Genomic DNA, 14,687 nt, shown 5'->3' on the forward strand with positions numbered 1-14,687 from the left:
GACAGCGCTCTCTGTCACCGTGAAAAAACATCAAATGGAGGAAAAAAAATAAATAATGCAAAGTTTTTCTTTTAACACCCTTTTTTTGGGTTTGTTTGTTTGGTAACTTATCCGATTCTTTTCTATTTCTAGTGCAAAATCCTCAAACCACAAACCAACTCAGAATTTGGTTAAATAAAATACCCCAAATCAGAAAAGATGTCTCAAATCCTTTAATCAGGACTCCAAATGGTTCTTAATAAAATACAACTGGCTTATAAAGTTTATCACAGTTTTTACAGTATCCAAAGTGTACGTCTGAAATTAGATTGCAGAGGAATGACAAGGTAAAGGCAAGAAGCCAGTTAAATAGTGTGCTAAGGAAAATATCTCCTGATACTACAACAATATCAGTTTGATATCAGCATTACCAAAAAAAGCAAGTCAGCGCTCTAGCAAAAACAAAAATCTCTCACCTCATTCTTTTAAACACTTAAATATACATATTTCTGTAAAAAAAAAAAAAGTATACATAAGTTTTGTTTACAAGTGCACCTGGAGGAAGAACAAACAAACATTTATATCCATTTGCATCCAATGTCGTCCTTGTTTTAAGGTCTACCTGAATGGCAAATCTTAAAGACAGTCTCCAAGACTGTCAAATTTGAATCCCCTTTGAAATCATCCATCACATCAAAGTCCAGTGGCTGTATCAAAGGGGACGCAAGCTGGATTTTGACATCTCGGGACCACAGCTTTTACACTCATGCGTCGAGTAAACTTGAGGGTGAGGCTCATCTTCTGTCTTTAAAGGGACTTGGGTTGAATTTCCGCTCTGGGTTTGACGTCATCGTTTCTACTGACGGGTGCCAGGGGGAAGGGTGAGGCTGGCCATCAGGTCATGAACAGATGCAAATATGGTGCACTCGCCTGGGAGGAAAAGAATACAGTCAGTGTTAGCAAAGCTGTTTTACATCTAATTAGAATACTCAGTTGGAAAAGGTTTAGGTACAGTAAATTATTCAGTGCTCGTCAGGTGAGGGAGGGCAGAGTCTCACCCTGTCTGGCAGGATGCAGCTCATTGAACCTCTTGAGGATATTAGAGACCATGAGTGCTGCGGCTCCAGAGGAGCTGTGCTGTCTGGGGATGTCAGCCTGCTGAGTGAGGCCTGTGGCCATGTCGTACACAATGGGTACGATAATGCTCACTGGTTCCTGGGGTACCGGGATGCGCTGGGTCAGCTGCAGCTGTAGGACAAAACAGATCAAATACAAAGGGTGAGGTGGCTTCAACATATTCGTGTACATGTTTTTTTTTTCTTTTTTCAATCAAATGAAAGTGAAGTACATGTTTCAAAAAGGTAAAGCGCTGCAGTGACTTACAAAGAAAAGCATTTTAGATTTGAGCACCACAGCAATGGTTCCAGGAGGAGCGATGGGTGGAGCGCTGGGGGGGATGGTGAGGCAGAACTGGACATTCCACTTCAGCTGTGCAGCCTGGTCAGGGAACTGCAGGAGAAGAAAAGGCTTATTCATGCATTACCTTTCAAACGCAAAGACTATTAAGTGGGGGTTAAAGCGGGGGGGGGGGGGGGGGGGGCATTTGGAACTGCAATCCAGTTCCGAATGTGCAACAACACTCCATATAAAAGAAGTTCCTTACCAATTCAAGCTTCATGATGCGCACACAGTCTCTAAGGATATTAGTGGGTGCACCCAGCAGCTTAGTGAAGGCATTCAGAGTGTTGTACTTAAAGGGAGGACCAGCAACCTAGAAGGGAGGACAGCAGTAGATGGATTAATGATCACAACATGGGAGCTGGTGTCTGTTACTAGTCATATATCATATAATATTCAAACTATGTTTTAATGGATACAAAACAGCAAGGGATTTTTACCCATTTTTATGATCAGTTCAGACAAAATAAATAAATAAACAAAAACATGAAGACTTACACGGGTCTCGAAGAACCTCTCCAGCACCTGAAGTTCTTCCTGGGACCAGGGACCTGTGTTTTCTGGAGTGACTTTGAGCTGCAGCGTCTGGTAGTTATTTGGGTTGAGAGCCACACGGCACTTGAGCACTTCAGTTTTAAACATGATCACCCCCGGCTCGTTAGAGTTCACGATAGTTAACTGGAGGAGAGGAAAGATGACACAGTGATTACTGCACTGGGGACGGGGAAAAAAACCAAACAAAAACAAAAAAGCCAATTGGGCAGTTGGTAAATTTGCACATACAGACTTCTTATAGCCGACATGACTGAATTCATATTTCAGTTTAGTCTTTTACGTGATGTTTAATCTATAAAATGAAAATGATCCAATTACAACTGAGAAAACTCATGTTGGCTAACATGGCCTTGTTGCGTGCTTCCATAACTTTTTCAGTGCACAGTGCAGAACAGATGACATCATTTAGGAAATGAAACACAACAGACTGATTTTTGGCTCTGCTCGTCACTCACATTGGCTTCCTGCTGGATGATCCTCTGTAGGTGCCGTCTCATAATAACTGAACCCAAAAAGCGCTCCAGAGGTGAGCAGAGGTAGCTTCCTGCCAGGCCAGGCACATGGCAGGGAGTGGGGGAAGGGAGCAGAAGCACATGCAAGGCATTGTGGGTGAGGATAGTAGGAATGGAGGCAGCCCAGGGGCGCTGAGGTAGCTTGCGGGGTGGAGGCATACTGGTAGGCATGACTTGCGAACCTAAATCAAAGACAGAGACACATGTTAAAAAGGTAAAAAATTAATAATATATGTAAAATATATTTAAACTCTAATATTATGAAGTGTTTGTCTTTAAATACAAGGATACAGAGATAATGTGAGGCAGTACTTACTGGACCCGGCACGTGGAGAATTCGGGTCAGGAATGGGTGAATTCAGCGAAGGGTTGCCAGGGGACATGCCGTGGATCCTTGCCCCAGGAGAAGGCCCTGAGACCTGGGGTGAACCTGGCCACTGGCTCCTATTGCTGGGAGACACTATGGGATATGGAGAGCTGGGGTCTAAAACACCTAGGTTAAAGGAGAGTCAGTCATCACCAACACATTCACACTTCTCATACAACAATAAACATAATCAGATAAATAAACCACTGTGTGCCCGTGCTTTGTAGACCATTTGTCATATGCCTGTTAATGTCTGCAGCCTAGAAAAGATATTCAGTCCAGCCCGTTCCAGCCCACGCCCAGCAGAACAGAATTACTACCAGGCCAGTATTTATCCTGCTGCTTACCGTGGGGACTGGCAAAGCTGGTCTGGCCCATGGCTATGCCCAAAGAAGACGGGGACGGGGTTGGCCCGAAAGGAGAGGGTGCCCTTAGAGCTCCACTAGGGGAGCCAGAGGCATGGATGTTCCCTGCACACATCCGCACAACACACACACGCACACACATCAAAGGGCTCATCAGACTAAAGATGACAAGTACTCTTTACACACACTCACTCCATGTGCACACAAGCTAAAGCTGGGCGGAAGGGCTGTAGTCTCTGGCTGACGGGCTGAGATGGAGGGGAATGGAAGGAGCATGACTAAACGCATGCTTTGTTCCCTTTTGGCTGCGAGGTGTGCATGTTGCAAGAGAAACAACTGATCGCATGGTTTCACAAAATTAAAATGGGCACACATGGTTGCGCAATCACATTCTTTTGCCATAATTTGCTATTGCAACAAATGCATAAGTCAGCGGGGTGGCTGATGACACAATGTGTGGTGAGAAAACAATGCTGTATGGCAGCTTAACAAGCGTATATGACACAAACACTTTACTGCGACATTCACACAGGCACATTTAAGCAATCAGAGTACAATAGGTCCAAATACCTGGTGATGGGGTGGGCATCATGGATGGTGAGGGAGTAACGTTAGCATAATAATTGGGTGGCGGTGAAGTTAGGGGAGGATATACTCCTCCCGGACCACCTCTCATAGTCTGTGGTTGTGGTTGAGGCTGCAACTGGTTCATAAGACTGTCCATAACATCTACACCCACAGGTGAAGGCGGGTTGTCATCTTCATTGACCGATCGCCTGCGAGCATCCTGATTGCTGTCTACAAACATATTTAGGAATGTCTAGAAAGAAAAGAGAATAAATTAGGAAGTACCTGCACACTTAATTGGATCCATTTTAATGTCTCAATCTATTTTAAAGTCATTCAACATCTGGGAAACTGGCTTATTTGTGTGCTTGGCAAGTGTCAGACAAAAACAGTGATAGTTCAGCCTTTCCCTGCAGCAGAGCTGGGCTGGGCATCCTTTTCTCTAGTCTTTACAGGAAGGAAAGCTAATATGCTCCAGGCAGTGGTTTAATATTTAGCACCCAATATTTTGTGTCCTTTCAAGAGGTCACAATGCTTGTAATGACAGCTTCAAGTGTAATGACTTTTTGTGTGGAAGTTCAAATAATAATTTAAGCTTAAAGGACTTCTGCTGCATATTGTCTGTTACATTATTACTGTGCCAGTGTGTCTGGCATACCTTTAATCCTGGAGCAGGATAAAAGCCCTCTACAATCTTAGTGTTGTCAAAGAGACTGTAGGCTCCATCTCGGATAGCAACCACTCCGCGGCTTCGGCAGTAGATGTCGATGCAGTACATGTTTCGGAACGCCAGTCGGATATGTGTGGGTGACTGGGGCAGGATGGAGAAGCACTGGTAGGCAGTGTTGGTGCGCTGGGTGAGGCCCAACATGGGCACTGTAGGTAGCTTGTTGATTGCATTCAGAGGAGCCTGTGTGTCCGAAAGGACCTGGAGAGAAAGAAAATGTAAAAATTAAAAACATTTAATTTAAACAAAAAAGCAAATACATTAATTTCAGGTAATTATTTATTAATTGCCACTCGCAAAATTCAGTTCCTCACATGTAAAATCAGGACACAAAGTATTACACTCACAAGATTGTCTACTAGTGCTGCAGGAGGTTCGCACTTTCACCAGCAGCTCTGATCTCAAACTTGAATTCTCCTCATCAATGACTCTCACCTGACAGTTTGAGGGGCGTCGCTCAAAGAAGGAAGGGAACTAGTGTGAGTGGTCACTTTCAAAGTACGTGTTCTCTGATTGGCAGGCTGAGTTTTAACTGCTAAATTCAGTTGCATCATGTCAGCAGCGTGGGCACTGTTTTATACAGTATAGGATTACAATTTGGAAAATAAAGCTTCGAGAATCAACGGCTGTTTTTTTTTTTTGTTGTTTTTTAAAGGTGTATCAGCCACAGTACTGAGAACTAGCAGTGGATTACTTTAACGCTGAAGAAATCTTAAAAAATAAATAAATTAGAGGATCCTAAGGCACGTTTTGAAGCAGTCCCATCCAGTCACAGTACATGCAGTTACCTTGCTGAAGACTGGGCAACTTTTTTTTACCAAAACAAAGGTAAATATGCCTTTGTTTTGGCTGTTATTCTAAAATCCTAGATCCTGACCCACCCTTACTCTCCAGATCCTCAGTTTCTGTTCTTTTTTTTTAATTAAATATAATAAAGTGCGAGATATTGTACTACAGCCTAATGGTTCAGGAGTGTGAAGGCTTCTCGCACAGATCTTTTAACTTGAATACAATTCCATAAGCAAAGCAGTGTCGCAGTGGGCAGTGTGGGTTTGGATTTTAATCGGGTACAACTGATATAAGAAATAAATAAGGTTCAGTCTGATGTATTTCTCCTCCACCTGGACTAAACGCACAGCTTTTGAAGGTCTGGGTAAAGCACTGCAACTCAACGGCACCACAGTGCTGCATGTAATACGACACCGCTGCATTCACTAAGCCACACCCAATGTTTGAAGCAATCCAATCACATTCTTTTGATTTTATTTAATTTCAAATCGTCCCTTAATCCAGCTCCAAAAAGTGCATGTGTTCATTCCGTGGTTACATTTTGTAACTGGGTCACAATGTACCTGTAGCAGCTGCATCACTTGTGGGTTTTTGTTGAACATCTCCTGAAGCTGATGGAGGATGATATTATGGCAGTTGGAGCAGCCAGAGTTAGGCCCGACAGTTCCCAGGGCGAGGTGGAAACGCTGAGTGCTGGAGTTCCACTGGATGGTGACAGAGCTGCCCTTGGTGGTGCCGTAGCACAGCACCAGCTTACGGTAGTTATACAGCCGCACCTCTGAGAAGGTACTCAAATGAGATGGCATCTCTAGAGGGGGGAAAAAAATCATAATGTGCAGCTACGTTAAACAGGTGTACATGTGACAATCAAAATCTGGGATTCACTTTTCGGAAAAAAAACATGCACTCACCTGGCAGTGCACGAGAGAAGGTGAGGACACACTGGTAGAGCTGACTAATGGCATTCCAGTCGTTAAGGAACATCTCAACCACTTTCCGCCCGCCCACTGGCTCCGACAGAGGGTTCTCATAGGTCAGATACACGTGTCGCGTGGAGGCTAATACAACAAAAAAGATGGGGGTGTTTAGAAGCTGGTATATGAAGAAAATACAGATTCCTTGCTCTCAAACACTAAACATATTTTATTCTTTTTTGCTCCAGTTTAGAGCCTGTCTTTACCATGTAATTTGGACACATAAAAATACTAATACTACAGCTGTTTCAAGACTAAAGCAAAATATATAAATAAGACTCTGTAAATGCTGTGCACCTTGCTCCTTACTATGCGTGCTGTTAAGAGGACAGTTAGCCAGCACCAATTCAGCCACCCAGGTTCTGTTGTTCCTGCCCTGCAGGCGGAAGGTGCAGTCCAGTAGGGAACGCGCTAAAGCTCTCCTGGTCTCCTCTCCTACACCTTTACACGGAGGAATCCTGTAAAAGAAAGCCAAATAAACCGTGGAGTCACTGTGGAGTTTTCACTTTTCCTACAGTATATAACACTTTAATTAAAATAAATTGTGTCAATATGTGTCTCTATGTTTGTGACTCTTTTATAATTACTTTATTAGACGTATTGCATGACTGCTGCCATCTCCTTCCACTTGGACGCCCTGATTTGGAATCTCCATGTTGGACATCTAAAAGGCAGAGAAAGGGATCCAGCATCAACCAGAAAACACCAAACTGGGCTTGTCTAATCACCACACGCGGGAATGATTCAAAGTATCCAAGCACTCTGAAGTACCTCTGCTCTAAGGCCAATAAAAGGCATGTTGGTATCACACATTGCAACTAGGTGAGCCAGTTCTTTGTTGAAGGCACACATTTCTCCAGACCGCTTAGGCTTCTTTGGCTCTGGCTCCCCTTGGTCTCCAACAATCTACAGAATAACAGAAACAAAAATTAAATAAACAGTGCATATTGAAAGGACATAATTGCAGTTTTAAGTGTCCAACTGACCACAAATGTTTTTCCCTAGCAATGCCATGGCACATATAAGAAAATGAGTGTGTGAGTGGGTGATGAAAGCCGTCTGTGCAGCTACCTTTCTCTTAGTCCCAGGCTGAGCCCCTCTCCCTGTTGTCGAGTCCTGCACAAGGTGCTCTAGATTGGGTTTGAAATGCTGCAGAAGCTGGGCGCACATCGGTCCATCATCTCCTTCCAGCTGAGACACTGACAGGAAAGAGTACTTGTACCGCAACGCTGTGGGACTGCTAGGCACGTCAAGCATCTCCACTATCTAAAAACAAAACAAACAAACAAAAAAACAGATGTGAGGAAAAGATTCAGAGTTGGAAGGAGGACATAAAGATCTAAGTAACAGAGTTGTTCTAGCTCAACGTTTGTCGGTAATGTACTGGCTGAAAAACTCACTATGTAGTACTGCGGTAGCCGCGTGAGCTTGATAAAGAGCCTGTGTTTTGACAGGTTGCCGATGGGGTGAGAAGCTGAGTTGGAGAGGTGAAGGACATCAGTACACACAGTGGGAAGGTGTTTCACAGACTGCCGGCAGCGCTGCTCTCCCAACCAGAACCTGGCCAGAAAGAAAGAAAGAGTCAGTCTTCATGAGAGCCGAGTTGCAGAAACTGATACTCACTGACCAATCACTGTTCACTCGTGCAAGACTCACAGCACAGACAATTCATCTCAACACCCATCATCCCACCTGCTGAGCCAAGTGTTGCTACTGACTGCAATTAGTCAATTCTGACAAGCTACAGGCAGGCGTCAGACTCCATCTCCTACTACTGACTCCTTTGTGCATCTGCTTCTTTAATGTGTGCTAACAACACTTTATTCCGTTAGCTGTAAAGATGTACTGCTGACTTGTATCTCTATATGATGTGGACTTACTTCAGTTGCTGAAGCCACGAGATGATGCGCTTCATATCATCGTTGATGGTTTTTTCAATGTCATCCAATATGGACTGATCTATAGAGAGAGAGAGAGAAAGCACACCTAAGGTTTTATCTTCAACAAAGGGTTAAAGGTGTAGGCTCATTCAAATAATGTGATCCACATTACCATTAAATACATACATGTTCCTATTATAATACAACACAAACACAAGCTTACCTAACCCATACAGCATTGGCTGGAACATGCCCGAGTGCAGGTCTACGAAAATGTGTAGACACTCTGATCGGCCGCAGGGCTCAAGTATTGGAATAACAAGTGTAGGTAAAGCGGTCTCGATGAATGCTGAAATAAACAAACAAACATTTAAGTGTGCGTCTTTTAACTGCGAATGACTCAAAAGGACTGGTTGCAGATACTAGTTGACAGAAGGAGAATGTAGGATGCGTGAACGACAACCTCTCTAAGCTGAGTTTTTTTTAACTCGTGACCACAAAAACTCATCAGTATTATCTGCAGCCTGCTGATTAAGTCTGGCTGCACTTGATAGAAATAAACAGAAGTTTAAAAGGCTTTGCTAAATAAACACGTTTGAAGGGATTAAAAATAATAAATAAATAAAAAATGAGGAGTGGATGCATACAGTTGTCACTGGGATTGCTGGTCTTTAGAATGGCCTTCAGTTCCTGCAGCTTCTGATGTGACCGGGCATGCACACTGTCAATCAAAAGCTTTTCCACTGACAGGTGATCAATCTAAAATGTAAAACAAAAAAAAAAAAAAGTAGAGAGGGGGAAAAATTATACTAAACTGGAAGGTAATTGTACTGTAAAACAGTGAAAATACTGATATTCGTGTGCGTTTCACCTTCATTGCTCTCTCCATTAATTTGGAGTCACAGGCAGGGAGAGGGGGCTCGTGAGAAATTTGTAATGGCTTCGATCCATCTGATTCGTCGATCCTGATAGTGACCTTATGCACTGATGCTGTACCCGTTTTCCTACCTAAAACCTGCTGACTGGAGAAACAGTAGAAAAAAAAAAAATCAGCTTCAGCCTCTCTCTGTGTTACTGTTCATGTGTTCATGCATGTGAGGGCCGGTTATAAGCTCTTACTTCCAAACAGAGAGTGTGAGGTATTTCGCTGGCACGTATCTCTCCTCCTGCACCAGGTCTCCCCAGCGCTCTCTGATCAGCATCAGAGTCTGAGAGTGGAGCACTTCTAGCTGTAGTGACAAACAGAAGGAGTCTGGCAACAATGAGGTTAAAGAAAACACACCGTGGGAAAATACCGGGCCAGGTGGGTAGAGGTAGAGTGATGTACCCATCTTCCCATTAAAATTCAAAACACACAGTCCAGTAGTAAAAGAGGTATCTGTGCCTCATACAGACTGCTCTTTGACATGCTGGGGGGAAAAGGCGGAGCAGCGATGTACTGATTAGCATTGTGATAAGCACAGTTGTGCTCAGCTCGCATGCTTGATTAAGGACTCTGATTAAAGTGCAAATGCTGCTCACTAACAGTTTTTTTTTTTTTACCTCTCTCTGCATTTAAGCTACACTTAACCAAAGACTTACAACTGTCTGACACATGGGAACAAATCGACACTATTACCAGATATCATCTACACATATGCTCACTCAATTGATTTTGAGGTTGACAACATAATACTTGTATTTTGTAGAAAACTGAATAAACAAAAAGGACTTTTTTTTTCTCCACTGTGACGTTAACAAGCCCACATCTCTCAGGGAGGTTAAAATACTGAAGCACCTGACCTGGATGGGTGACCTCGTTATAGTCAGAACAGTGCTGCTCTTTCCTTGTCATTAACAAAAGGCTGTTTTAGTGAAGGGGGGACTACACAGGATTCACTCCTGCAGCTGTGTTTCTCATTGGAATTCTACAGTCATCTGCTTGACCGGTCAATACTCTATATGCTCCGACACACACTCCCGCCCTACTGCAGCAGTTGAGAGCAGACTGGGATAAAAGCCAAGTGGATGCAGACAGGACATACAGAAAATGTGTTTGTATGTGTAAATGTGCATGTGTATGTGTAAATACAAAGGAAAAAAAGGATACGCAAGCAGTTGTACATGTCTTGAAGAGGTTTTTCATCTGCACAAAGACGTGCCTGGACCAACTCGTGGATGAAGTTCACCTGCAAACTGTGGACCAAGGCTCGGCCATCTGTTAGAATAGAGCGGGAAGGGGATGTGACAGAAAGACAAACCAGTTGAGTGCATTAGCACTTGAGTACATTATCAATCAGTTTGTGTCGGAGAGTGCCCCCCTGCCCCTTTACCTCCAGTTTCTTTGTCCTCCACCAGAATATCTAACTTCAGCAGCCTCCAGGGAATATCAGGGTCATCCCCCATCACGGTCAAGGTGGCCTCGAACTCTCCTTCCACACGAAACTTTACGCGTCCATTAGCTACATAAACACACACACAAGAGCTTTTCAGCATAGATGAAAATAATCTGATTAAGACATGAGAATGGTGCCAGTTAAAACACCACACTAGGGGTTTACACAAACTGCTTACCGACTGTGAGATTTGCTAGCTGAGGTGGCAAGTCTGTGGTGACAAGGCGGTGTCGTAAAATCTGATTAAGCTGGTTCAGAGTGGTCTGCTTCTCTGCCTTGGTGATGGGGTCTGGAGGAATGATCTTATCCTAAGCAAATAGACACAGAAACAGTTGGGCTCACATACCAAAAACCTTCAAGTGAGCAAGTTTTAGCTGCATCCATCATTTCATACAGGGAAAGAAGTCCAAGACTTACTCTTATGCAGGTGGGCAGGCGTGGGTACGACCCAGTGGTGAGCACATCGATGGCAAAGGGGATGGCAAAGCTGGGCAAACGAGCATGCACCAGGGCCTCTCTGGCCAGTGATGCCAGTCTATCAGCTGTGTCTACAAACAAGATGGTCTGCTGGTCCAGGAAGCTGGAGATCATCTGTTACCATGGAGAGATCAGCATAACTTAATTTAGTGCTCTGATGATCAGAATGAATGTTAATAATAATGTTACTAATCCACACACACAACATACCGCACACTTCTCCACTTTCCCTGCATTGCTCGCCCACTTCACCAGCGCCAGGAGACGGACAAACAGCTGCCTAGTCCGGCTGGCGAACTGAACGATTTCGATTTTCCTAAGGGGGGAACGGCAGTCTTTTGTTATGGGTTTTAAAATATGACACAGTTACTGAGTGTGTGAGTGGATAAAGGAGAATGAATGAATGAATGAAATGTGAGAAAACAAACATACCTCTCCATGTCTGTTTTTCTGGGCAGCCTGGAAGAGCAACAAAAGATCTTTAAGCATCATTTATTAAGCTCTTGAACTCAAAACCTATGTCCTGTCAAATTATCAAATTATGTATCCTTGGTCTTTACAACGAAAACATTATTTATAACAGTATTTCGGTCAAAGGGTACCAATATATTAACTCGATGGGAGCAATCAGATATTCATCTCCAAACATAATCACCGATCCTGGCTCTATATTCATATAGCCATGTGTTGTTTACATGTACGCCCCCTAACATATCAGCAGTTACCTGTGCTACTGTGCTAATCTTCTATACTGTTAAAGCTTTTTGCTCCTTTGAATATAAATATAAAACTGATGGTCCCAGTTTGATGAGGCTGTTAGGCTTTCTTTTAGCATCTGGAAGACGAACATCCTCACAGTTTACTCATGTCAGAAGGTTAGCCCGCCAGGTCAACATCACTTAGCTCTGAGGCCTGCAGCAGTAAACGCTACTCACAGTTCCGCCAGTGTGGTGATTTCCTGGTAGGTCCTTTGGAGAAGAAACTCAATAAGCATGCTGAGTCGGACCCCCGGTGTGCCCGGGGCACCGAGCGGTGGTGCCTGTGGACCCGAAACAATCATACCTCCGACGTGGACTAGCGGCCCGTCTGAGCCGATCTGCACCGGAGCCATTTTACAATGACGAGACAGACTCGTTAGCTACGCCGAAGCCAGCGCTGCTACACCAAACTGCTGTAGCAGCTAACTGCTTCAGAAAAGAAGCTTTTCTGTCCCTCAAAATGTCCTTGCCCAGAAGAGGTTCTCCGCACGGACTTGTTTTTCTTGTCCAGAAGAAAACTCAACAAATAGACAAAATTTGGTAACTCATTATAGAGAACAGTTAGTGCCGCTCGGCCGCCATCTTTTCTGTCGGGTCTGATCACCTAGAAGGCGGTCGGACAAAAAACCCAGACAAGAGCTTAGAGGAACGACAAACAAGGACACCGCACAGTCTATGTGTTTGTTTCCAGAGCAAAAGCCCGAGTTTGACATCAGTTACAATACTATGAAAACCGTGCACAATGTTTTCGTGTTAACAGGCTCAGTTTGAAAGCAATTCTTTGTCTCAAATTATTATAATTAATAATAATAATAAAATATTAATGACAACGAAACGCATTCTGAACAAGTCTCCCTTTTCTGTTTCCGACAAATTCTACTTAACTCTGTTTAATACTACTCATTTAACCAATTAAACTCGTAATATCTGATTGATAAATAGTCTTCCTAATATCTATTACATGAACTTGATCTGTCAATAAGTTATTTATAGCTCTAATGACAAAATTATTCTGCTCAATTGTCCTTGTTTACACCCCTCAGAAATATACATATATTTATATAACCAACATAATCTCATATTTATAAATGTATTCATATATTCTACGTTATGAACATTTCACGGTCTTTAAATATTTTAGGTAATGTACAATATTCTCCTGTTTAACTCTAAATGTTTACATAGCCAGATGTTTATATAATCACCATTTTTCGGTACATTTCATAGTCTGTAGATGTGCTAATGTGCAATATCCTCATTTACAATCTTATTGTTTACATCCTTTAAACACAAATCCACTTATATACATATGTACGCATATGCAGTATCGGTGTATCTGTTATCTCCATGTTGTTGTTCCTACATCATCATATAAAATATTGGTCCAGGATCAAGGTTACAACTGACCAATCATGTTGTTGTGATGTCATAGCTTTGAAATGTGGTGGGAAAATAAAAAAAAAGAAAGAAGCTTTGTTTACATAAAACTATCTTCTGAAACAAAATGTACAAAATTTAAAGCGTTTTATTTATCAATGTATGCAATTTAACAAATATATTATCAATTTGCTGTTAGCCAAATTTAGGTTAATCCTGTAGCTTTTCTACTTTTTAGTAGCATTAGCTTACTTCTTGGCTAATGCTAACCGAATGCCCAGACAAACAACAATGCTGTGATGAAGTAGGAACAACATCAGGGGATATCTGATCATATAATTGTATATGGATAATATACATGTATATGTTATACGTATAAACATTTTATAAATGTCAGTATATTTATCTGTTCTTCTATTTTGTGCACCATCTAATTGAATATAACTGTTATTTATACTCATACCATACATCGCCCCTATATAAATTAACGGTCACCAAAATTTGTATCCACAATGACTTTTTCTTTAACTCATCACTAAATACAGAATAAAGAATCTGAAAAAGTTGGATCACATATTTAATATACTCTGTTCTACTGCAATTTAGTCTGTTTGTTTATAACAAACAGGTAGCAGTGTATGAGCACTCTGGATCAAAGTTTGAGGTGCATATGCATGTAGCTATTGAACCTTATATGCCTTATCCCTTGCATTAAGCCACATACAGACAATTTACATATAAAGTGCACAAAAGTTATCTGGTGAGTCTTCAAGATGCCTTGTCTGTGAAAGCCAGTTTAAACAGCAGTGAAGCAGTCACGTTGGAGGTGGGGTCATCTCAGCTGTTTCGTGCTTTGATTTCTGTGTTTTCTCTCAACACCTTCCTGTAGTTGTCTACGCATCTTCCATCACTTGGCCTGTACAGCATGATAAAAAATGACACCCCCCCTCCCTTTTTTTTTCCTGTTAGTGCTTACAGCTACACAGTCAAGCTGCCATGGCAACCATGCCCTGCTGAACTGCTTTTACCCCTCACTGCTGCTTACAGCTATATTGATAATTGTATATTTTTATCAGGTATCTCTGTAATTTACTGTTACCTCTTCCCACCTACTTGCATCTACATCTCTCTTACCAGGACCTCTTTTGCATGCAGCACCAGTGTGGTCAGAATGCTGCACACTGATAAAGCAGAAGGAAGTGCTGTTGATCAAATTGGAAACAAACCTGTGAGATTTGTTTCCTGTTTTAGTAAAGATGTTAACAAGGTTGACCCTCACCATGAAAAAATACCACGCGGTGCTTGTTTGGAGTATATCTTGCTATTCCATTCTTGGCACTCGAATGGCAACAGTAAAACTGCGACGAATGTGATGCTTATATTGATAAATTAATTTGTTTATTCAAATTACTATCCTGCAAATTCGAGGCTAACATTTTAAAATGATAAGTTCAAGCAAGAAACCTTTCTATTGCCTGCAACTGTTGCTTTTATGATTTTACACTGTAATATTGCTGTAATATAACT

General features: G+C 42.3%; 1 protein-coding gene across 3 annotated transcripts; it reads right to left on the bottom strand.

The window, feature by feature from the left end:
• Positions 1 to 189: 189 nt before the first annotated feature.
• med14 (mediator complex subunit 14) lies at positions 190 to 12,405 on the bottom strand. 3 transcript variants are annotated; one of them, XM_005475424.4, is made up of 29 exons: positions 11,961 to 12,405; positions 11,458 to 11,484; positions 11,236 to 11,341; positions 10,966 to 11,139; positions 10,727 to 10,856; positions 10,486 to 10,614; positions 10,263 to 10,370; positions 9,293 to 9,425; positions 9,045 to 9,195; positions 8,821 to 8,932; positions 8,397 to 8,522; positions 8,174 to 8,252; positions 7,694 to 7,853; positions 7,365 to 7,559; positions 7,065 to 7,199; positions 6,881 to 6,957; positions 6,603 to 6,751; positions 6,231 to 6,377; positions 5,883 to 6,127; positions 4,462 to 4,731; positions 3,807 to 4,056; positions 3,219 to 3,341; positions 2,821 to 2,997; positions 2,448 to 2,686; positions 1,936 to 2,115; positions 1,643 to 1,750; positions 1,363 to 1,488; positions 1,038 to 1,227; positions 190 to 909 (listed from the first exon to the last, which is right to left on the bottom strand). In XM_005475424.4, the coding sequence occupies exons 1-29, from the start codon at positions 12,134 to 12,136 to the stop codon at positions 836 to 838; spliced, it is 4,296 nt and encodes a 1,431-aa protein (XP_005475481.1). In that variant the 5' UTR covers positions 12,137 to 12,405; the 3' UTR covers positions 190 to 835. The 3 variants fall into 3 exon arrangements, with proteins under 3 accessions (XP_005475481.1, XP_003451639.1, XP_005475482.1); XM_003451591.5 differs by having other exon boundaries at positions 6,591 to 6,751; XM_005475425.4 differs by lacking the exon at positions 3,219 to 3,341 and having other exon boundaries at positions 6,591 to 6,751; positions 11,961 to 12,404.
• Positions 12,406 to 14,687: the final 2,282 nt, after the last annotated feature.

The sequence above is a fragment of the Oreochromis niloticus genome, linkage group LG16 (assembly GCF_001858045.2).
Source record: "Oreochromis niloticus isolate F11D_XX linkage group LG16, O_niloticus_UMD_NMBU, whole genome shotgun sequence".
NCBI classification, from domain to species: domain Eukaryota; kingdom Metazoa; phylum Chordata; class Actinopteri; order Cichliformes; family Cichlidae; genus Oreochromis; species Oreochromis niloticus.

Bases quoted from the DNA above. Each gene is read 5' to 3' on its own strand.
- med14 (XM_003451591.5), bottom strand. From the start codon at position 12,136: ATGGCTCCGGTGCAGATCGGCTCAGACGGGCCGCTAGTCCACGTCGGA. The intron at 2,116-2,447 runs GTGAGTGACGAG...CCTCTCCTCCAG, and splicing joins TCATCCAGCAGGAAGCCAAT to TTAACTATCGTGAACTCTAA. The intron at 1,751-1,935 runs GTAAGTCTTCAT...CCTCCCTTCTAG, and splicing joins AGAGGTTCTTCGAGACCCGT to GTTGCTGGTCCTCCCTTTAA.